The sequence below is a fragment of the Rhinopithecus roxellana genome, chromosome 13 (genome assembly GCF_007565055.1).
Source record: "Rhinopithecus roxellana isolate Shanxi Qingling chromosome 13, ASM756505v1, whole genome shotgun sequence".
In the NCBI taxonomy this organism is placed as follows: Eukaryota; Metazoa; Chordata; class Mammalia; order Primates; family Cercopithecidae; genus Rhinopithecus; species Rhinopithecus roxellana.
In genome coordinates, this window is record NC_044561.1 from 102,478,409 (window position 1) to 102,503,341 (window position 24,933).

At 44.0% G+C, this 24,933-nt stretch overlaps 1 protein-coding gene across 1 annotated transcript in view; it reads right to left on the bottom strand.

The window, feature by feature from the left end:
* The window catches only part of PSMF1 (proteasome inhibitor subunit 1), a 44,320-nt gene extending 27,530 nt beyond the window's left edge, over positions 1-16,790 (bottom strand). The window contains exons 1-4 of the mRNA XM_010361300.2: positions 16,419-16,790; positions 9,742-9,894; positions 7,882-7,964; positions 302-487 (exon numbers count right to left, since the gene is read on the bottom strand). Coding sequence (XP_010359602.2) covers positions 302-487; positions 7,882-7,964; positions 9,742-9,894; positions 16,419-16,547 — 551 coding nt within the window. The 5' untranslated portion in view covers positions 16,548-16,790. The remainder of the gene's footprint in view (positions 1-301; positions 488-7,881; positions 7,965-9,741; positions 9,895-16,418) is intronic.
* Positions 16,791-24,933: the final 8,143 nt, after the last annotated feature.

The following is a 24,933-nucleotide window of genomic DNA, read 5'->3' on the forward strand; positions in this document are numbered from 1 at the left end:
CTGGACTACTGCACATAAGCCCCAGAGGCACTGATCCTTGGAAAGACTCAGGGGCTCTGTGTGGCCTCTAGAAAGAAGTCAGGCAGGCTTAAGATGTTAGGTAATTAAGGTGACTAGTAGCAGTTCAAGAACTCACTGCTCCACTTACGTCTCCACTTTCTAATTCCATGCACCCCAAGACATTGATCATTTTGTTGAAAACACACACGGGCCAGAGATGGGGTCAAGTGGCAGGATGGGGATAGCTGGCTGGAATCCCTCTGCAGAAGCATGGGCTTCCCGCTGGAGGCTCTGTACTCACCAGGGAGGCTGCTGGCTGGTGCGTGGGTGGTATGGAGGAATCCGGAGTGGGTCCACCTCTCTGGCGGTAGCAGGGGGGAACTCCCGGTGGGGACTGCTTACACTAGCTTTCTCCCACTGCTCATGGATAGGTGTGATGACTCCAGACACAATACGAGACCGAAGCTCCTCACTGTTCTTGTAGGTCCTGCAGGAAGCAGACGAAGAGTCAACTGCTTGCAGTTGGCTAGGAACCCTGGAAGCGGTATTCTGGCTGCAACGATGGCAGCGGCGGCCCTGATAGCTCCTGGAGTTGCGCTTGGCCTGTTTATAAGTGGGGGAGCAGACCGCCTGGTGGACCTGGGTGAGGGGGGCAACAGCCCCACGCTGTCTCTGAGATTTGGGCCTAAGCTTCTTAGGCATCTGGGTTGCCCCTCCTCGTTACCACCCCATTAGAAAGAGGTGAGGGTGTAGGGGCACAGAGCCTGGACTGGCTACTCCTCTGTTCTCACCCACCTCACCCCTCCCTCAGCTTCATTGTGTGTTCATCACGTGTCATGGGAAGGGTCATGGAAGGCAAAGCCTCCATGGAGAGGATGAATCAGGTTCCTGGTCCAGGCAGGCAGAGCTCTGGGGGCTCAAGGTCCAGTTCTGTCACTAACTCAGGAGTCCTCAGAAGGCTGCCCCTAACACCTATCCCGTCCTGCCTGGGCCTCTTTTTCTTTGCCTGTGAGAGACAAGTGATGTAAGCCACAGCTGAGGTGTGGAGGCAGGCTGAGGTAACAGAATGGGTAGGACTCCAGGCTTCCTAAAACACTGGTATTTTAAAATGAACCACATCCTGCCCATAAGGCAAAGCTCACAAATGTAAAATAACTGAAACCATACAAAGCATGTTCTCCAACCATATGGAAGCACAACAGAAATCAAAACAAAAAGTTAACTCTCTAAATATATGCAAATTAAGCAACATACTTCTAGAAAATCCTTGGATCAAAGTCCCAAAAAAGAAATATATAGCACTGAATTAAAATGAAAATAAAAACAAATGAAAATATGCAGGATATAACTAAAGGATTGCTGAGAAGAAACCTCATAGCACTAAATGCTTACATCAAAAAAGAGGAAGGAACTCAAATCAATAACCAAAATTCTGACCTAAAGAACCTAGAAAAAGAAGAGCAAATTAACCCAAAGCAAGCAGAAGTAATAAAGGTAAGAACATAAGTCAACGAAAAAGAGAAACAAGAGAAAATGAAACAAAAAGTCAATTCTTCAAAAAAAAAAAAAAAAATGAATACAATTGACCAACTTCTAGCAAGACTGACAAATATAAAAAGAGGACACAAGTCACCAGTAACAAGAATGAAACAGAAGATATTACGATAGATCTGTAGCCACTGAAAGGATAATAAGAGAATACTAAGAACAACTTAATCCAACAATTCAGAATAGACCAATTCTTAAAAACCATAAACTACAACTCAGCCAAAATGAAACAGATAATCTGAATAGTTTCATTAAAGAAACTGAATTACACTTAACATTCTAAAAAAAACAAAAAACAAAAACAAAAAACAAAAAACAAAAAATAAAAATCTCCAGCCTCAGATTGTTTCAGGGAGAATTCTACCAAACATTTAAGGAAGAATTAATATAAAATTTACCATCACTTCTAGAAAATATACAAGGAGGGAATACTTTCCAACCCCTTTCATGGGACCAGTATTACTCTGGTAGCAAACCCCAGGCAAAGACCATACAAAAAATAAATAAATAAATACAGACTATTATATCCTAAGAACTTATACACATAAAAAATCCTCAACAAAATATGAGCAAATTGAATTTAAAAATGTATAAAAAGAATTATATACCATGACTAAGTATGACTTGTTCTAGGCATGCAAGACTGGTTAGTAGTCACAAATCAATCAATGTAATCTACCATATCAATAAGCTATGGAAGAAAAATCATATGATCATATCAATTGATACAGAAAAAAGCTTTTGACAAAATCCAACATGATAAATCCATTCAAGATTAAAAACTCTCAACAAACTAAGAATAAAGGGGAACTTCTTTAATCTGATAAAGAACATTTACAAAAAACCTACCCATAACAATAGACTTTACTGTGAAAGACTGAATACTTTGCCCCTAAGATTGGGAACAAGGAAAGAATGTTCTTTCTTGTCACTCTTATTTAACGTAATATTGGACATCCTGACCACTGCAATAAGACAAGAAAAAGAAAAGGCATTCACATTAGCAAGTAAGTAATAATACTGTCCCTATTTGCAAATGACATGATAGTCTACCCTGAAATTCCCAAGGAATCCACAAAAAAAAAAAAAAAAAAAAAAAAAAAAAATCCTAGAATACCTTGAATTCAGCAAGGTGACGGGATACAAGTTCAACATAGGAAAATCAACTACATTTCTATATACTAACAATGAACATCTGAAAACCAAAACAAATGACAGAATGCCATTTATAATCATCTCCCTTTCTGCTTTAAATGAATAACAAAGTATGTACAGGATATATATGTTGAAAATTACAAATGATACTGATGGAAATCAAATAAAACCTAAACATTAACATGGAGAGATAAGATACACCATGTTCACAGCAAGAATGTCAATTCTCCCCAAACTAATCTATAGGTTTAATGCAACTCTTATCAAAATCCTAGCAAGGTTTTTCATAGATATAGACAAGCCTACTCTAAAGTTTATATGAAAAGGCACAGAGGCCAGATGTGGTGGTTCACGTCTGCAATCCTAGCACTTTGTGAGGCTAAGATGGGCAGATCACAAGTTCAGGAGATCAAGACCATCCTGGCTAACACAGTGAAACCTGGTCTGTACTAAAAATACAAAAAGTTAGCCAGTCGTGGTGGCATGCGTCTGTAGTCCCAGCTACTCAGGAGGTTGAGGGAGGAGAATCGCTTGAACCCAGGAGGCAGAGGTTGTAGTGAGCCAAGATCACGCCATTGCACTCCAGCCTGGTAGACAGAGCGAGACTCTGTCTCAAAAAAAGAAAAAAAAAAAAAGAAAAAAAGGAAAAGGACAAGGCACAGAACCTAGAATAGCTAAAACTATCTTGACGAAGAAAAAGTGGGAGGAATTATTCCACTCAATATTAAGGCCTACAATAATCAATAATCAATACTGGTAGAGTAATACTGACAGAGGAAGAGACATAGTGATCAATGGAAAAGAACAGAGAATCCAGAGATAGATCCACAGATGTACAGACAACTGATTTTTGACAAAGTTTCAAAAGCAATTCAATGAAGGAGTAACAAATGATGTTGGAGCCACTGGACATCCATGGGTAAAAAGATGAGCTGCTTGCCTGCCCAAGCTGGGTGCGGGGGTAAATTCAAATCCTCTTTCCTTTTAATCAGATCAGAGGGAGGCCTCTGATATCCCTAGGCATGTGTAAAATTCAGGCCTGATTAAAAAACCACCAGGTCCTGAAGGAGAGGTTCTCACATAATTTCTAAGCCTTGGCAGAACAACTGCGACAGCCTATCATCTCATCTGACACAGAAAGGGTACAGCAGAATGGAACACAAGAGGTTTATATTTCTTAGCAAATCACAGTTTGCTCACTGAGGAGCAAAAATTCCTAGAAGAGTCAAGACATGCCACAATGACCTAACAAAGAGGGCTACATGGAGGAAGCTATGGTTGAAAGGCAAAGGAGGGAGAGAGGGCCTCTGATCAGGAGGCAGAGCCATACCTCAGCTTTCACCGCCCATTTCCACGGAGATGATTCCTGGTGATCAGATTTTTTTCCCCTTTGTGTATTTTACTAAAAGCTGGACTAAGCACTAAGCACTCTATGTGCTGACATCTCATTCCATTCTCAGAAAAACCCTGAGGTAGTACTATTGTGTCCCTCATTTCACAGTAATCAAAAAACAAAACAAAACACAACACACATCCTCTCCCTCACACAAAAACCCCTCAAACAAATGTACTTAAAAAACAGAGACAAGATCACAATTCTCTCTCAGTATTACTGAGCAGACGGAATGCTCTAATGAGCATGAATGGCCAATATAATGCCTAGGTTCTTCCACAGGTTTTGTCAATTTCTCTCCCAATGGAACTCCAGAGTGAAGAAGTCAAGAGACCATTCTCCAAATGTCCCTCCCTCACCCATGAAGAGGGTTCAGTGTCAGGGTGTGTGCAACACCCAGAGGAGCAGCATTCTGCTGGTCAGGCCTGGCTAATTTCCCTTTCCCCTCTTGGTCTACAGTACGCAAAAGTGACCGAAGCCCTGCCCTCAAGGAGATCACAGGCAAGGGACGACCAACTCTAAGAAGGCAAATGTAAAATATCTACTGATTGATTAAATGCTTAAAAAATGATGTTTTGAACCATGGCAACACAGCAAAGACGTCATCTCTACAAAAAATAAAAAACTGGCTGGGCATGGTGGCACATGCCTGTAGACCCAATTATTTGGGAGGCTCAGGTGGGAGGGTCACTTGAGCCCAGCAGGTTGAGGCTGCAATGAGTTGATTGTGCCCCTGTACTCCAGCCTGCCTGGGCAACACAGGGAAACATGTCTCCAAAAAAAATTGGAAAATGTTTTGAAGCTTTAAGCCTGGGAGCCAGAGGAAGCTTCTCTGAGGAACTGACATTTAAATTGGTAACCAAAAGATAAACAGGAGTTGGCTACATGAGATCAGGGAGAGCACTTTATGCAGAAGGAAGCAGTCTGAGGAGGGCAGAAGAATGACACTGGCTAAAGCACAGGGATGTGGGGAAGGCCGCACAAGGTGAGACTGAAGGGGTGAATGCTAGGCTTTAAGGCCTCATCAAGGATTGTGTTCTTTATCCTAAGAGCAATGAGCATTCCCTGAAGCCTTTTAATGGTGGTAAAATATGCATAAAATTTACCATCTTAACCATTTTTAAGTGTTCAGTAGTGTTAAGTACATTAACACTGTTGTGCAATCACCTACCATCCACCTCCAGATCTCTTTTCATTTTGCAAAACAAACTCTGTACCCATTAATCCCTAACTCCCCTCCCCATTCCCCTCTTGCCCCAGTATCTGGCAACCACGATCTACTTTGTCTCTATAAATTTGACTAATCTAGGTACCTTTTATAGAATCATACAGAATTTGTCCTTTTGTGAATGGCTTATTTCATTTAGCATAATGTCTTCAAGGTTTGTCCATGTTGTAGCATGGGCCAGAATTTCCTTCCTTTTTAAAGCTGCATAATATTCTACTGTATTTACATACTACCTTTTGTTTATCCATTCATCTGTCAATGGACAGCCAGGATGCTTTCACCTTTTGGCTACTGTGAATAATGCTTCTATGAACATGTGTGTACAAATATCTTTTCAAGACCTACTTTCAATTCTTTTGGGTATATGCCCAGAAGCGGACATGCAGGATTATACAGTAATTTTTTGAAGAACTGTCATATTGTTTTCCATAGTGGCTGCACCATTTTACATTCCCAAGAGTGCACAAGGGTTCCAATTTCTCCATATCCTTGACAACGCTTGTTTATTTTCTGGTTATTTTGATAGTACTCATCCTAATGGGTGTGAAGTGGCATCACTGAAGGGTTCTAAGCCAGAGTTGTAACCATGATCTGATCTATGTCTGAAAAAGATTGGTCCGACTGCTATGAGGGAAATACACTGGAGGGTGGCATGCAGGAGGGGAATACGTAAAAGACCTCCTCACACAGAAGCTATTTATAGTGATGCCAAGCTTACTCTAAAACCCTGAGGATGGCTGGGCGTGGTGGCTCACACCCGTAATCCCAACACTTTGGGAGGATCACCTGAGCGGGTGGAACACTTGAGGTCAGGAGTTTGAGACCAGCCTGGCCAAGAGCAAAACTCCATCTCTATTAAAAACGCAAAAATTAGCTGGGTGTGGTGGTGCACACCTGTAATCCCAGTTACTCGGGAAGCTGAGGCAGCAGAATTGCTTGAATTGTCACACTGTACTCCAGCCTAGGTGACAGTGCTAGACTCCATCTCAAAAAAATAAAATAAAATAAAAAATAAAACCCTGCGGTGGTCAATGAAGATGGGGGAAAATTCCCTATAATGGAATAAAGCAGACATAAATCAGCTTAACTATCTATAAAACAGATAACTTCATTATACTGATTTAAAAAACAAGCACTAATCTAAGTACCTTTGGAAGACACTACTCTGCCTACATCTTTTGTGGGACATAGTTAAAAGACAAAAAGAGGGCCGGGCGCGGTGGCTCAAGCCTGTAATCCCAGCACTTTGGGAGGCCGAGACGGGTGCATCACGAGGTCAGGAGATCGAGACCATCCTGGCTAACACGGTGAAACCCCGTCTCTACTAAAAATACAAAAAACTAGCCGGGCGAGGTGGCGGGCGCCTGTAGTCCCAGCTACTTCGGAGGCTGAGGCAGGAGAATGGCGTAAAACCCAGGAGGCGGAGCTTGCAGTGAGCTGAGATCCGGCCACTGCACTCCAGCTCGGGCGACAGAGCAAGACTCCATCTCAAAAAAAAAAACAAAAAAAACAAAAAACAAAAAACAAAAAGAACCGGAAATAAATCATTTGGAACTTTACTCAGTAGGTTTATTCTTGGTAGGCACTGATGTAGTTCAGAAAATATTTGTGTGTATTCTAGGATCAACTAAATAAGTAAATATGTTGATGCTGTTGGGAATCAGGGTTCTCACCACAGCAGAAGGGACATATAAGTACGGAATAAGAGAAAAAGAATCCTGTAGTGTTATATTAAAAACAGAGGTGGCAATTTAAACTCATAAGGAAAAATTTTCCTAGCTCTATCTGCTGAAAAGGCCTAGCATGTACTACTGTATGATACCAACTATATGACACTCTAGAAAAGACAAAATTATGGAGACAGTAAAAAGATCAGTGGTTGCCAGGAGTTAGTGAAAAGGGAGTGAAGAATAGGAGGAGCACAGATTTTTAGGGTAGTCAAACTACTCTGTGTGATACTATAATGGTAGACACACATTCTCATCTATTTGTCAAACCCCACAGACTGCACAACAGCAGGCTTGAGCCCTAATAATGATGTGTCAATGTAGACTCATCAGTTGTAAGGAGTGTATCACTATGTGTGGGATATTGACACGGGGAAGCTATAAGCTGTGGGTGTATGGGACCAGGAGGTAGTATGGGAATGCTCTGCACTTTCTGCTCAATTTCGCTTGTAACTAAAACGACCCTAAAGAAAATAATTTTTTTTTTTTTTTTTTTTTTTAAGTTGGAGATTGGGATTGGGGACCCAATGAGGCACACATTCTCCCAGGAGTCTGCTCTGGCTGAATGAGTTGGCCTGGCTCCACCTCTACTCTGCAGCCACCACAGCACTTGTGGACTCTTGATTGCATCATCTTGTCTCATGTGGCATTTCCTATGTGAGTCTCCTCTTCAAATACATAAAAAACAGAAAAGAAAATTAGGAAGTTGTGCCCAGAAGTAAAAGTTTCTTCCATTCACCTTCCTTAATTTTCTGGACACATCTACCCTATTCCTTATATCTTGCCATTGGTTCTCTCTTTCTCAGGGAAAAGACATCATTTAGAAGTACCTGTGGAAGTCACCCAGGTGTTCTGCATCGATATAATCATCCAAGTTCAGGGTCAAGTCTGCCACTTGCTGTGAGCCATATTCCTAGATGAGTGAAAATAGAAAGTGAGAGACTGGGATATTTCTAGGCTAAGAGTGGGAGGGTGGAAGGAGAGTCACAGAGTCTTCAACCTAAAGACATATTCACATATGTCCACAAAGACATATATAAGGACTGTTTATATAAAATACCTTCCTAAGGCTTGGAGACTTCTCTGATTTAGGAATATTGCCTTTCCAAGGCAGAGGCTAAAACACCTACTTCCCAGGCTCTTTCGCAAAAGGGCTCAGGCATGGTAATTGAGGTGTCGAACTGATGCATCAACTTTGAGTTGGAAGTGAGAAACATGAAGAGGCAGACCCAGCAAGGGGCAGATATCTTGCTAATGAGGGTAGCAGCAGAGGCCAGGGGGTCATATCAGCAGCTTAACAGAAGGGTGCACCAGGGCAGACAGAATCAGCCAGTACCTAATACTGGGCAGTGTTGGTGGCAGCAGCGGTTTCCGGGGCATGATTTGGGACACTGCTTCTGGAAACCTAGCCTTAAACCTGTTTCAATGAGCTATCCTGGTTCTTTTTGTTTTGTTTTGTTTGTTTTGAGACAGATGCTTGCTCTATCGCCCAGGCTGGAGTTCAGTGGTGCAATCTTGGCTCACAGCAAACTCTGTCTCTTGGGTTGAAGGGATTCTCTTACCTCAGCCTCCCAAGTAGCTGGGATTACCCACCACCATGCCTGGCTAATTTTTAAAAATATCTTTAGTAGAGACAAGGTTTTACCACATTGACCAGGCTAGTCTCAAACTCCTGACTTCAAGTGATCCACCTGCCTTAGCCTCCCAAAGTGTTGGGATTACGGTGTGAGCCACTGCACCTGGGTGATCCTGGTTCTTTTAATAAACCCTTTTTGATTAAACTAACCCAAGAGGTCTTTGTTGTTTGAAACCAAGAACCCTATCTGACACAAGATCTAAATGTTCATCAAAAGGGAAAGGAATAAAGAAATTACGGTGCCATGAGAAACTACATAATAGTTAAAACAAATAAGGTACATCTATATGTATTTCCATGTCAAGACCTCCAAAACATCGAGTGAAAAAAACGCAAAGTGCAGTATAATACATATAGCAGGATACTTCCACATGGTCACACACAAACCACTAAGACAAAAGTTAACAAAAAGAAAGTCACTGTCCTTGTGGCACATACAGTCCCATGGCAGAATAAAAGCAAAGCACAAATAAGTACACAATTACAAGCTGCAATGAGTGTCAGGCAGGAAAATAAAATGATGGCGTAAAGAGACATAATTTAGATATTTTTGGCAGTAGGAGTGGTAGGAGTGGGTAGTCAGAACTGAACTTTTTGAGGAAGTCAAACATGAAAGAGAATTGTCCAGGCTGAAGGAATGGTGGAGGGCTGTGAGAGGGGCAGATGGGGGAGGGGAAGAGCCTTCCAGCATAGGAAATATAAAGTGCAAGGGCTCCAAGGCAGCAAAGAATTCAGTTTATTTAAGGAACTGAAGTAGCCCACTGGAGTTACCTAAGTTTTTTCCTTCTATCTTGTCACTGAATAGATTTACCTTATTTAACCATTTCCCTGTTGACAGAAAGCCCCTCCTTCTTAATTCCAGGTGGTGAATACCTTTGTGTACAAAGGTTTTTTATACTTAGGGTTCTCACCTTAAGATAAATTTCCAGAAGTGGGATCACTGGGTAAGGGCTACAAGAACATTGGAGCTCTGGATCCAGAGTGTTAAATGGGTTTCAAAACAGCCATTCCTATCCTCATCTCATCAGCAGACTCACGTGTCTCAGAGACTCACCAGCACATTGAGGATCATGCTGCTCTCCACGGTGACGGCTTTCACAAGGAGCTTTCTGGATCCATCCTTATACTCATACCGGAGGACATACAGGTCCTTATTGTTGTTCCACCCAGCTGGCAGCAGTTCTGACTTCTTATCATTGGGACCCGGCTGGGAAGACAGCACAGTTGAGAGGAGAAAGATCATGACCTCAAAACACAGAATTATAAAGAACCTCACAAGATAAGCTAATCTTACCTGCCTCACTTCACAGATGAAGATGTGGAGGTCAAGAGAAATGACTTTCCCAAGATCCTACAGCGAGAGAGAGGTCTAGGGCCCAGGTCTCTGGGCTTCTGTTCTACTGCGCTCTCCCTCATATTGAGCTACCTTTCTGACACAGCATTGGAACCTGTCAAGAACCTGCAGTGTTGGTTTAATAATCATCTGTTCCCCATCCCTCTGCTAAGAATTAAGCCAGTCACCTTGAGGAACACTGAGAAGTTCTAAGTAGTGTTTTCCAAAGTTTGGACCTTAGGCTAACTACAATAGGATTACCAAGGTGTTAACTAAAATCACAGATCCTAATACACCCTAACTGACTGCAGTGATGTACAAAAATTATAATTTCATAGTACACAAAATGTAGCATATGTACAAATAACAAAGAATTATAAAATGTCTCTACCACCAGCTTAAGAAATAGAACATCAGCAATACTGCTAAAGCCTTGGGTAGCATACTCCAATAAATGTCCCTCCTTCCCCTTCAAGGGTAATCACCACTCTTAAACAATTTCTTTACTTTTCCCTAGAGTTATATTACTCTATATTGCAACCATAAAAATATATTGTTTCAAATGTTTTTGAATTTTAAATAAACGGCATCACTTCTGTCATTTGCCTTTTTTATTCAATATTGTTTTTGGAAAGGCATCCATGTCAATGCATTTAACTACAGCTGATTCACATTCACAGCTACAAAGCATTCTGTATGACTATGCTGCAATTTATACATCTACTTGTTGATGGTGATTTGGAGTATTTCCCAGCTTATATGTTTTGCTATTACGAACAATGCTGCTATGAACATTCTTGTACACATCTGGTACATATGTGGATAAATTTCTATAGAATATGCATGGAGGAAAAGCTTTTAATTTATAAGATAAAGTCAAGTTGTTTTCTAAAGAGTTACTGATTTATACTCCCACTAGCAATGTATGAAAGCTCCTGTTGCTCCGTGTAGTTGGCAACATTGCTATTGTTGCTTGCCAATCTAGTAGGGGTAAAATGCTTGCCATTTTCATGCTTGTCAGCCTGGTGGGTGTAAAATACATCTTTTATTATGAGTTGTGATGTCTTCCTTTTTTCTTTTTAAAAAATCCTAAGACTTTCTATACTAAAGTTTGAGAAACAGTTCTCAAATTATTTCTACAGGAAAAATAATACAGTGATTTCCAGGTGGGGAAGATTTCTTAAACAAGATTCATAAAAGAAAAAAAAAGCTGCCTTTGACATTGTAATTGAAAGCCTCTGTTCAACAGAGACACTACTAAGTTAATAAGCAGCCACAGGCTAGGAAGAGACATTTGCTATGGCTGCAAAGGAAAGAAATTAATAACCTCTACATAAAGGGAATGCCTGGAAAATGAACAATAACGACTGGGAACTCCAAAAAGTGGCAAAAGATACGAACAAGAAAAAGAGCAGTTAATACTATCTAAAGAGTTATTCAATTTTACTAGCAATCAGAGAAGCAGAACTGAAATAATGAGACACTAAGTTATATGATTCGGACTGTTATTACCCAGTTTTCTATTTTTTGCCAGATGTCTGTGTAGATGTGGGGAGAACAGGAACCTCTAGTCCCTGCTGATGGGCATTTAAACTCGTACAGCCCCTTTGGGAAGCAATCTGGAAGTTTTTAGTGCAATTAGGTAAGCCAATATCCTATGATTTAAAATCCCTACTCCCAGAAGAAACCCTGTGCACAGGGTCCATAACAAAGGATAGCCTTGGCTAAGGTAGCCAAAGTGGAGATAAAATGCAAAATATGCTTACAGTGGAATACTATTCAGCAGTCAGAAGGAACAAACCAGATCTAATGATAGTATTATACGTAAAATAAAAAATATGATTTAAAGAAAAGTTCCCCCCAAAATGAGGTTTACACTCCAGTACCTTTATGTAAAAATTTTAAAAAGCACAAAAAAAGTTAGAATCTTTTTTCATGGATGTATGTTTATATTGCTCACCATGGGTCAGGTGGACTGGGAAGATCTGCAGTCATGAGAATACAGCGGGAGGGAGTGGGAGATGAAGAAAATGGAAAAGACAAAGGTCCAGCAAAGCAAAACTTCACACACCAAGGACAAGGGGAGACCACACATTGAGAACAGCTGGCCTGTCCCCTTTGGTCACCCCTGGTGCTCAGAAATCCTTTGGGGAAAGAGAATCCAAATAAAATTCAGGATGTCACAGCTGGCATGGTTTAAAACCTGGCTGGATGAGGATGAAATTCACAGGCCTGAAGCACAGAAATGAGAGTGAGGAAAAACAAAAATGAAACTAATCAAACTATTCTTCTGAGAAAAAGAAACTATCCCCTCACCCCAAACTGGGTAACTTTCCCAAATATGTTTAGTGTTTAGTGTTATGGATTTGTTTACTTTGGAAGCCAGAAATTTGATGACATCCTCATCTTTGCTCTGTCAAAGGCCTTTAAATTTATATTATATCCTCCATGTACAGCATTCAAACCACCACAGTTCTCTCTCGGAATATAAACAATTTGGTCTGCTCACCACCCCATCACCTTTGGCTTCCAGAGTTACAGAAAATCCCTGAGTCAGGTGACTGCTGTCTCTAACTGCAGTGCAACTGATGTTTCCCAGTAAACAGAGCACAGACCCTGGGGATATCAGGCCAAACACGGCATGCAACTGCCCTGTAAACCCTGACATCAAATATCAAGAGTTCCAGAAAGCCACAGTTGGAAAGTAGCCTAAGTACACAGTCACATGGTTTAACTTCCTCTGATGAAAAATCAAAGGCCTGAGGCTGAGTGCAGTGGCTCATGCCTGTAATCCCACCCCTTTGGGAGGCAGAGGCAGATAGATCACTTGAAGTCAGGAGTTCGAGACCAGCCTGGCCAACATGGTGAAACCCGGTCTCTATTAAAAATACAAAATAAAATTAGCCAGGCATGGTGGCGGGGACCTATAAATCCCAGCTACTGGGGAGGCTGAGGCAGGAGAATTGCTTAAACTCAGGAGGCAGAGGTTGCAGTGAGCCAAGATTACACCACTGCCCTCTAGCCTGAGTGAGAGTGAGACTCCATCTTGAAAAAAAAAGAAAGAAAATTCTAAGGCCTGAGAGGGTCAGAGAGCTGACCAAGGTCTCAGCAAGTCAGCTATAGGGTTGTACTTGGAATTCAGAGCTCCTGATTGCCCAGGCTATGGCTAGAGGTTTTCCCCAGCCAGGTCCATAAGACTGGCCCTAAAAGAATAAAGATAACTGTTTTCCTAGGCAAAATCCTGGTACTGGAAGCATTCTTTAATGGCCATGAGTTTGACCCAATGCCTCTGAGCTAAAATGCACCCAAAGAAACTTAAACAGATCATTTTGGGCATTTTCTCTCTTTCACCACAATCCTTACATTCCCCACAACAGAAAACAAAATTATCTAACTTATGTTGATGACCACCTAAGTCATCCCTTACCTACCCCCTTGCCACCTAAACTACTTGACAAAGCTGTAAAGTTCTTGCAAGGAGTGGTTCTGACATTAAGAAAGAAATCCAAATTCTAACATTGGATTTTTCTTGAAGCCAGTGGCTGCACTGGTCTTCTAATCAAGTTTTACGTACACAATTCCCCTGTAACAGAGGAGGCAAAACCTAAGAGAAAGAAGACAATCTAGCTTTCCATTTAACTGTCAACTTGTGTAGTCAAGCATACAGAAGGGTGGAAACAGGAGATGGCAGGAGAGGCAACACAAATATCCTCTGAGCTTGGAAAATACAATCAAGTCAGCTGAGTTGGCTGGCCCCAGGCTGAAAAATTAAACCTCCTTTTAAATAAACTAACAGGAAAGATGCCTCTCCAGCTTCCACTCTGAATGAAAGTAGACTCAGCAGAAGTGACAGGAGGACAAGTGTAACCTGAGCCCCACTGGCAATCAAGGAGAAAAGGCAGAACGAAACAAAAATACACCACGCTCTAGTTTGCAATCCAAACACCCATTCCTTCAAGGGCATGCAAGATTCAGGAAGAAAGGTGGCAATGCCTTACAAAAACCCCATTCTCCAGGCTCCTGGGCCTCCCCAAAGATTTCTGAAACCAGCATCTTTTTCTGGCCTGCAGAAGCTCAAAAAATAGCACCATGAACAGAGAAAAATCAGATGGACCTTGGGGAATTGGTCAAGGACCTTTTTTTTGAAAACAACAACAACAACAGAAAAAAACAGTATTAAAATGAGATTGTATTCTTTCTGTACATTTCATCTGAAAATTTTGCAGCCTTGAGTGTATGGAAAGGTGATAATGCCAGCTAAAAGAAGGTATCGACTTATGTGAACTGATGTTCCCAAACTGTCAAAGTGATTCAACAGGATGAGTGAGGGTAAGAATGGTGGGAGCAGATTCACAGTGATTGATATTTATTTGTGGAATGGCAAGAAGAGAAGGGCATCAGGCACGCCCTCTAGAACAAGTTCCGGAGCAGAGGTGGACAGGGTTCTGACAGTGTGGCAGAGTGGAAGTAGCTAGCTAGGGGTATATAAGGGGAATGAGGTCCATGAGAAGGGACAGTGCAGAGCACAGCTGTTCCATCTGAAGGACAAGGGAGCTGAGGGCCAATGGAGGAGCTCCCAGGTCAAAATCAAATCTTACTCCTCTTCTCAGCCCCACTGTCCCCTGCACCATCCCAGATACCAGTTTCTTTGAAGAATCTAGGAAAAGTTGAAATAAAATGACTGGGGCAAGTGAAGAGCTGCTCAAGATTAAAAAGCTGGAGTAGGGCAAGTGGGGAGACAAGACTTCTGTTGGGGGGACTATGCACTGAAAGAGGGGCCTGACACCGAAATGCGAGGGCGCTGTCTCTACCTGGTACTAAGGTCTGAAATGCTGAAAGGCATTTAGAAGGTATGTGCAATGAAGAGCAGCACAAAGAGAAGGGACAGGGACAGACGTGTTTGGGAAGGTGAAATGGTTCCTGCTTCCAGGTATGTGCGTGTGAAAGGCTGGCTATTCTTTTCCATCCTCATCTCCAGTCATAGAGCCCATTTGAGAGATGAAGTACGTGTGAGTTTGGAGGTGGGAATGGGGATCCTGAGTGTGTACCTGGGGTCCCAGTGAGATAACTGAGGTCTGGGGTCGGGGGCGGGGGGGAAAGAGCCAAAATCCCTGACAGTTCTTGGACTCTGATTTCTGCTGAAGGAGGTAAAGTGTGAGAGGGGTATCGTGGTCTTGGTCTTTAGTTCTAAGAGACAGAGAGGAATAGAGACAGCAGTGAGGGGTAGGGGAAAGGGGATACTTGCCTAACTGCTCAGAATGTACAAAACAAGTTTGAAGACAGGTCCCTAAAGCTATGTCAGGAGAGGAGAATTAAGACTCTATTTGAGAAGCTAAAAAAATGATTAGAGGAGTTCAGAAATGAAGCAGTCAAAAAGGAGTGGAAGGGTGAAATCTCACTGCAAGATGCAACAGGTGGGGTGGTCGGTTTCCCATAGCTGGTCTTGGTTCTGAGAGTGAGAGAACAGTGACAGTGAGGGGCAGGCATGGAGGCAGGCCCAGTTGTCCCAGGAAGCAGATGTCTAGGATGATGTGGATGTGGGGGATGAGGGTCACAGGGAAGAGACAGGAAAGATAGAAGAATGCTAGAGCAAAGAATAAGTGAGGTGGGTTGGGCCCAGCGGTCCTGGAACTCTGTGGGGATGACAACAACGTCCCTAGCTGTAAGAGGTGGAGCCTGGGGATGGGAGTGGAGGGGGCTGGCCCTATGGGGACAGCTATGAGGAGAAAATCTTATATGACTCTCACATCAGGCTGTATGTGTATACGATTCTGGGGGGGACTGTTTCCTAGAGCTTGAGCTGGGGATGGCAGTAGCGAGTGGACTACGCTGGGCCCTTGAGTAAAGCCTGAAAGGCATGTGAACTCTCTGGGCCCATGCTAAGGGGTGAAAAAAGGGCCCTGGCCTGGGGCTGAGTAGGTCAAAGCTCACTCCCGTACCTGTGCTTGGATCCAGATGTTTGGTGGAGGCTCTAGTGTGGTACGAGGGCAGAACTGAGTCAGTCCCCTCACCCCAAGGCTGGGTGGGAAGGAATTCAGAGGAGATTAGGTGGGTGAGGAGTGCTCTGGGGAGCTAAACTCCTGTCTGGATTCTTTTCCATTCTATGGAATACTAGGTCCACACAGTCCTGGCCTGAGAAGCTGCCAGGCTGTGTTGAAGCGAGTTTCTGCCCTTGAGTTTACAAATCATGTTGTGCCAGCTGTGCTGTGAGGGACTCTGGGCTGGGTTGCAGCAGGTGAGCAAACTCCGACCCGCGGGTTTTTACCAACGCTGTCATGTGCCCCAGGCCCTGCATTGGGAAAGGCGGGGAAATCGGGCGCTCTGGACCAGCCCTCCGGTCCTCTGAGTTTGGACAGAAGACAGTTCCCTCCTCCACCCTGGCCGGCTGCGTGGCGTACCTGGTCACCGACACCCAAGCCGTAGTAGCCGTGTGTCACCATTTCCCAATGCAAGAAGCAGACGAGCGCGTCCTGCGTGCAGGTGATGGCCGGCGCTGCCGATGCGAACAGTACCTCCAGGCCCGCCATGAGCGCCAGCGACTACGGCGTCTGGAGGAGAGAAGGGGGAGGAGGTAGTGCAGTGAGCCAGCTCCGCGGCCGGGATAGCTATAACTCCGCTTCACTCCTGCGCTAGCTCTGGCCGAGTCTACACCTGAGACCAAGATGGAGACGCCCAGGGGCGGGGCGGGGCGGGGCAGCCGGAAGTAGCCCCAGGAGCGGGCGCAACTGCGTGAGGCGCGCCGGGCTGGCAACCCGAGCGCAGAACTAAAAGGTTCCGCCAGGGACCGCGCGGGGCGTGGCCCCTCAAAGCCGGAACCTGGGTCTTCGCCGCGGCGGACAGGATCGCTTCACGCAGGCACAGCGCCCTCCAAGAGGCCACCTTGCTGAGAGCCAGACTTCACATGCACAAAATGGGTTATGCTAGGCCGGGGAAGGGGCTGGGAAATGTGGCTAAAATACATTCTTAATAATCGTTAATACGTAGGCAGTGCTTACTACCGGCCACATTATTCTAAATGCTTTACTTGTATTCGTTTATTTAATCTTCACAACCCAACTCTATGCAGTTGATATTAACGATTAATGTGCCTTATTGCACAGATGAGGAAACTGAGGCACAGAGGGCTAATTTGACCAAGATGACAACAGCCAGCCGGTGAATGGCTAAGATGGTTACAGGAACCTAGCAGTCTGGCTTCTAAGATAACATTTATTAAGTGTTTATTGTGTGCTACATCCTGTACTAAAACCTTTACATCACCTTCTCAACAACTCTATGATGTACCATTATTATCCCCATTTTGCAGATGACAAAACGGCTGAGAGTTGAAACCATTTCTGCAAGAAGACACAACTGCTGCCCGCAGAGCTGAAGCTCCTGACCCACTACCAAATTTCAATCATTTATTTGCCTACCCCCTTTATGATTTTTACTACCCATTATGTCAACAAGTTTCATGAAATCCACTTATTGTTTTTACCCGAATAAATTTAGTTTCCCCATCCCAGTCACCAACCCGGTTCAAGCTCCTGTCATCTTTCACTTGGATGCCTGGCATCAGCCTCGGAACTGCCCCATTCCATTCCTGTCTCTCTCTAGTCTGTTCTGCACTTCACAACCAGAGAGATTCTGTTAGAAAACAGGTCAGATCGGCCGGGTGTGGCGGCTCACGCCTGTAATCCCATCACTTCGGGAGGCTGAGGCAGGTGGATCACTTGAGGTCAGGAGTTTGAGACCAGCCTGGCCAACATGGTGAAAACCTGTCTCTACTAAAAATACAAAAATTAGCTGGGCGAGGTGGCGCATGCCTTTAGTCCTAGGTACTCAGGAGGCTGAGGCATGAGAATTGATGGAACCGGGGAGGTGCAGGTTGCAATGAGCCAAGATCTCACCATTGCACTTCAGCCTGGGCAACAGAGCGATACTCTGTCTCAAAAAAGAAACAAAAAGAAAAAAGAAAACAAGTCAGATCACATCCCTTGGCTCAAAATCTCACAGGGTTCCCATCACACTCAATGGAAAAGTCAAGTCCTCTCCGTGGTCTGCAGGAACCTGCATGTGGTCTGCCACCTCCTGCCCCAGCCCTGCCAGTCCTGTACCTCTCTGATTCAATCTCCTTCAACTGTCCTCTCATCCCCTTTATACCTGCAATGACCTTGGCTCCCCTTCTTCTCTCACAGCTACATCTGGTCCAACAGCAAAGCTAGTTGACTCCACTCTCAAAGTATATTATGAATCTGACCACTTCCCATCACCTTCACTGCTTCCACCCTGGTCTGATCCTCCAGCATCTCACACTTAGACTATTGCAGTAGCTTCCCAATCACTTTCCCTCTTTCATGTGTTCTGTTTAGGCCTTTGCATTCCTCTTCCTGGAATGCTCTTTTCCCAAATATCTACATGTCTTGCTTCTTCATTTCTAGTGGCTCCATCCCTGACTCCTACCATCCTCAATAGAGGGCTTTCCAGACCATTCCATCCAAATGACCTTCTCCAGTCTTTAACCCCTCTCCTGTTTGTTTGTTTGTTTTTTTCCAACAAAGCACTAATCATAACCTGAAACTATATTAGGTATTTCTTTCTTTGCTTATTTAATGACTGTCTTTCCACTAGACTGTGACAAAGGAACAGGGAGCATGTCTACCTTGTGTACATATATACCTGAATGCCTTCTGGGATCAATCTGTACTTATTGAAAGAAAGAATGAATACTGAATGAAGGAATGAATTCTTGGCCTAGCCCCAACCCAATCAGGCCACTCTTACCTCTTTATAGTTCACCACTCCCGTTGTCAGCTGGTCCTGTGCCTCTCCAAATTTTGTGTTCCTAGAGTTTCCTTGAGACACCCAGATTCTTGAACTCCTTCTGCAGAGATTCTGGATGAGAAGGTCTGAGGAAGAGTCCATGTATGTTGACCACATTCTGGATGACACTAAAGCTGATGGCTGTGGAACTCCTCTCTGAGATGTACTGCCTGTGGCATAAAGCTATTTGCCCTTTCTACTGAGAAGTTCTGCATTTTCGGGCTTCCCTGCTTTTGCTTGTTCTGTCCCTTCTGTTGTAATACCCTTATCCAGTTATGGGAAAGTTCTACAGATTCATTCCATCAATACACTTTGATAGGCTGCGCTGCCATGAACCGTAGTGCAGGGTGTCCACTTAAGGTGCCTACTTAGTGGCAGCCCATTCCTAAGTGCCTAGTGTGGGCCAGACACAGATGAACAGGTTCCTGTCCCTATAGGGCTGTCTAGTGTTTAAAAAAAAAAAGCACTGGCCAGGCGCGGTGGCTCACGCCTGTAATCCCAGCACTTTGGGAGGCTGAGGTGGGCAGATCACGAGGTCAGGAGTTCAAGACCAGCTTGCCCAAAATGGTGGAACGCTGTCTCTACTAAAAATACAAAAATTAGCCAGGCGTGGTAGCAGGCACCTGTAATCCCAGCCACTTGGGAGGCTGAGGCAGGAGAATCGCTTGAACCCAGGAGGTGGAGGTTGCAGTGAGCTGAGATCAAGCCACTGCACTCTAGCCTGGGTGACAAAGTGAGACTATCTCCAAAAAAAAAAAAAAAAAAGAAAAAAAAAAAAGGTGGATTAAGGAGCAAAAGGTGTTCCAGTAAAAGGAAACAGTATGTGCAAAGGCATGGTGGAATGCAGCTAGCTCTGTGTGATTAGAAGGTCAGTGTTGCCTCCTGAATGAGGTTTCCCTCATCTCTTTGCCCATGATTAATTGCTCTTTCCTCAGTGTGCTTGGCGTCAGTGGGGTACCAAGGGGTGGGCATGGGACAGTGAGAGCTATCAGCCTTAGTCAGATGGAGAATTTTATCATTGAAGTTGATGTAAATTGTTGGTTCATGATGATAGCAAAAAGTGGACTGACTTTTGGTCTGTTTTATTACTACTTTTAAGTTTTTTACAGCAAATGTACCCACTCCTTGTCTGCACCAGGGCAGGCAGCTCCGTCATCCCCACCCCTTGGTTCAACACTGCTTTGCATACAGTTGGTTGTAGCTGGCATCTTACAGAACGCTGGCCCCCTCTTCTACACCATCATCCCTGTCTTAACAAGTATTCTCTCAGAAGCCCACGGTGAGACAGGGATTTGAGTGGTTTATCTGGGAGCTGATTCCAGGAAATAGCAGTGGGGGCAGTGGAGTAGGGAAGTGAGACAGGAAGGAAAGGCAGCCAGCAGAGGGAGTGTGATGAAGCCAGTTACCTCTACGGGCAACTGGACCGCACGCCTACCCGGGAACTCTGGGAGGCAGTATGGGGCATGTCTCAGAGCTCTTCCATTTGAGGGCATCTGCCACAGGCTGAGAGCTGCTTCTGGGGTCCTGGAAGGCCCTCAGGCAGAGAGTCACATAATTTAGAGAAAGCAGTCTGCGTGTAGAGGTGACTGCTGAAGGGTGACGAGGGTGTTGTAGTGCGGTCTGCTATGTCCTCCCACACCCCTGACCAGGGGTGAGCCATGCCTTGGAAAGTCTGTAACCCAGCAGCCAGCATGGAATAGGCACTGGCGTCAGTGTATTGAAAGAATGAGGTAAACTCTATCTCCTGAACCAGGCTATGAATCCCCTGAAGGCCAGGACTATGTTCCACCTGTCCTGAACCCCAGGGTCCTCCAGGGATGGGAGCAAATGGGAGGACCTCCCGGGGCTGGTGTGTGTGTGTGTGTGTTGCCCCTGATTCATCCAGCACTTTCTGTGGACTTACCTACATCAGCAAGAGTCCCATTCTGCCCTTGTAAGCGCTGTGAGTGGCTGAGAAGGGAAGCGGGTGGCGGGTGCCTCCCTGTCTGGGCCCCCTCTACCAAGAGGCCATGCCAGAGATGAGGGCCCAGGATGATAGAAAGAACTTGGCCGGTGGCTGCAGCCACCAGTTCCTGGTTGCCAAGTGACAGCAATGTGGGTATTCCAAGCTCCCTGCCTCCCTGGAAACCATGAAGAACTGAACCAAGGGGCAGTGCCTAGATGGGCACTGAGGTGAAATCATTCACTACTGTAATTCTTCCTCGGCCTAGCATCAACCCAACCATATCACCTCCTCCAGGAAGCCCTCCATGATTGATATTGTTCTTTGCTTCTGCCAAGTATCTGATATCCAAGACTTCCCAACTTCCCATTCCCCTTGTCAGTGGGGTACCCAGCATATTTGACACCCACAGCAGATACCTCTTTTCTTAAAAAGATGATAATTTTTAGGCCGGGCACAGTGGCTTACGCCTGTAATCCCAGCACTTTGGGAGGCCGAGGCAGGCGGATCACGAGGTCAGGAGATAAGACCATCCTGGCTAACACGGTGAAACTCCGTCTCTACTAAAAATACAAAAAAAAAAAAAAAAAAGCCAGGTGTGGTGGCGGGTGCCTGTAATCCCAGCTACTCGGGCAGCTGAGGCAGGAGAATGGTGTGAACCCGGGAGGCAGAGCTTGCAGTGAGCTGAGATCGTGTCACTCCAGCCTGGGTGACAGAGCAAGACTCTGTCTCAAAAAAAAAAAAAAAAAAAAAAAAAAAAAAAAAAAAGAATTTTTTATGTAACTCTATAGTTTTTTTAAGTTTTTTTTTATTGTGGTAAAATACACATAGCATAAAATTGATCATCGTAATCACTTCAGGTCTACAGTTTAGTGATATTAACCATACTGCTTTCCACGGAGGCTGCACTATTTTACATTCCCACCAACAGTACAGAAGCATTCCAATTTGTCCACCTTCTCAGCAACACTTGTTATTTTGTGTTTTTTTGTTTTGTTTTGTTTTGTTTTCATAGTAGCCATTTAGCCATTCTAATGAGTATGAGGTGGTATCTTTTTTATTTTTTAAATAGAGATGGAGTTTCACCATGTTGCCAAGGTTGGTCTTAAACTCCTGAGCTCAAGCCATCCACCCATCCCAGCCTCCCAAAGTGCTGATATTACAGGCATGAGCTACCATGCCCAGCCAGTGGTATCTTATTATAATTTTGATTTGCATTTCCCTAATGATTAGGGATGCTGAGCATCTTTTGATGTACTTATTGACCATTCGTTTGACTTAGGAGAATGTTTGTTCAAGTCCTTTGCTCATTTTTTAACTGAGTTGTTTGGTTTTTGTTGTTCAATTTTAGGTGTTCTCTATATATTTTGGATATGATTCCCTTATCCGATATATGATTTGTAAATATTTTCTCCCTTTCTGTGAATTGCCTTTTACTCTGTTGATAGTGTCTATTGATGCACAAAAGCTTTTAATTTTTATAAAGTTCAATTTGCCTGATTTTCCTTTTGCTGCCTGTGCCTTTGATGTCATTTTCAAGAAATCGCTGCCAAATCCAATGTTGTGAAGAATTTGCCCTACATTTTCTTCCAAGAGTTTTGTACTTTTAGGTCTTACATTCAGGTCTTTGATCCATCTTGAGTTCATTTTTGTGTGTGGTGTGAGGGAGGGGTCCAGCTTCATTCTTTTTATATGAATATCCAGTTTCCCTAGCATCATTGGTTGAAAAGGCTGTTCTTTCCCTATTGAATGGTCTTGGCGTCCTTGTTGAAAATCATTTGACCATACATGTGAAGGTTCATTTCTGGGCTCTCTATTCCGTTCCATTGGTCTATATCTCTGTCTTTATGCCAGTACCATAATGTTTCGAAGTAGCTTTGTAGTAAGTTTTGAAATCAGGAAGTATGAGGCCGTCAATGAAGCAGATCACTGATTAGCACCTCCCTCCTCATCTATGAAGTTATTTTCAGCAATAACCAAATGATAATCAGTAAAAATTATTATTTCCCTAATTCATTCTTCTTCAATGAAAAAATATACACGTATTTTTTTTCCTTTGAGACAGAGTCTTGCTCCATCACCCAGGCTGGAGTACAGTAGCACGATCTTGGCTCACTGCAACCTCTGCCTCCTGGGTTCAAGAGATTCTCCTACCTCAGCCTCCCAAGTAGCTGGGATTACAGGCATGCACCACCAGGCCCAGCTAATTTTTGTATTTTTAGTAGAGATGAGGTTTCACCATGTTGGCCAGGCTGGTCTCGATCTCTTGACCTCAAGTGATTCACCTGCCTTGGCCTCCCAAAGTGTTGGGATTACAGGGGTGAGCCACCATGCCTGGCCAAGAATATAATTTATAGATTATACAACTCCCCCTTTTCAGTGTATAATTCTGAGTTTTGACAAAAGCACACAGTCTTATAACCACCATATTCTCTACATATTTCCAAAAAGAAAGGATATTTAAAAATTCATCTTTATTGAGGTATAATTTACATACAATAAAATCACCCATTTTAGTTGTATACTTCATGAGTTTTGACTAATGTATAGACCAGTGTAACCACCATGACTAAGATATGACTCTAAAAAATTTCCTCATGTGCCTTAGCAGTTAATCTTTCTAGCCCCTAGCTGAGGTGTTAGTCCATTTTGCATTGCTATAAAGGAATACCTGGGACTGGGTAATTTGTAAAGAAAGGCACTGCAGGCCGTCTAGCATGGTATCAGTATCTGCTTGGCTTCTGGTGAGGCCTAGGAAGCTTTCAATCATGGTGGAAGGCAAAGGGGAAGCATGCATGTCATATGGAGAGAGAGAAGGGAAGGGAGCAAGGAAGAGGTGCCAGGATCCTTTAAATAACCAGCTCTCACATGAACTTACAGAGTGAGAACTCACTGATTATCATGGGGAGGACATCAAGCCCCATGACCCAAACACCTCCCACTAGGCCTGCTTCCAGCATTGGAGGTCACATTTCAGCAGGCGATTTGGAGGGGATGAAACATCCAAACCATATCACCAGGTAACCACTGATCTGTGGCTTTTGCATCTATGTTTTTTGTGTCTACTTTTGCCTCTCTTAAAAGTTCATATAAATGAAATGTATATGTTGCCCCAGGAAGCAGATGTCAAGATGGAGTTAGCAGTATTAGAGGTTTACTGGGGATAAGTCACAAAAGAAAAAGGGGGGTGGGAACAGAAGTATGTGGGGAGAACCTTCAGGCCTTTCTGCAGATCTGGCACCTACGAAAGAAGAGATGGAAGGAATAAGCATTAGTGAGAAAGTCTCAGCCAGCCCAACGGAGAACTCCAGCACCAAGAAACGTCATAGAGAGTTCCCTGTTGGACTGAAATGGCCAGGCCTTAGTGCTCTCTCTGCTCGGTGGGCTGCCTGTAAAGAGCATGGCTTCAGCATGGTCCCAGTGGTCCTACAGCTGGAGGATGTTAGCAAACTGCACTCCTCACAGCTGCATAGCAATTATTTTCTTGAAGAAGGTTTGGCACCCCTCCATAGCTGACACATAAAATAATACCCCTTCATGCCTGGCTTTTTTCACTCATCATCATGTCCAAACTTCATCCATGTCGTGTGTATCAGTCCCTTCCTTTTTACTGAGTAATATTCTGTTGTATGGATGTGCTAATTTGTCCAGTCCCTCACTGATGGGCATTTGGGTTGTTTCCAGCTTGGGATGATGATGAGTCATGCTGCTATAGACATACATGGACAGGTCTTGGTATGGCCTTATGATGTCATTGGTCTTGGATAAATTCCTAGGAGTAGAATTGCTGGATCTTACGGAACAGTATATGTTTATAGGAAACTGCCAAATGGGTTCCCAAAATGGTCATACCATTTTCCACACCTGCCAACAATGAATGAGAGCCCTGGTTGCTCGACATCCAGCAGAAGGGGATTTAAGGGGGAAAATGTGGTGCTTACTGAGCCAGTGAATGGATTGGAATGTAAAGATTAGGGAAAGCTGCCACCAACTTTCAGAAAGTCTGGACATTGCAGGAGCTTCAGGAAACCACCAGCAGCGATCACAGCTGCCTCTCATCCTGGGGCAGCATGTATGTATGTAGGGTGGTGGGGGGACCTGCAGAGGCTGCTGCGAAACTGAAACCTGAAACTCGAGATTCTGCCACTGCTGTTGGAGAAGCAATG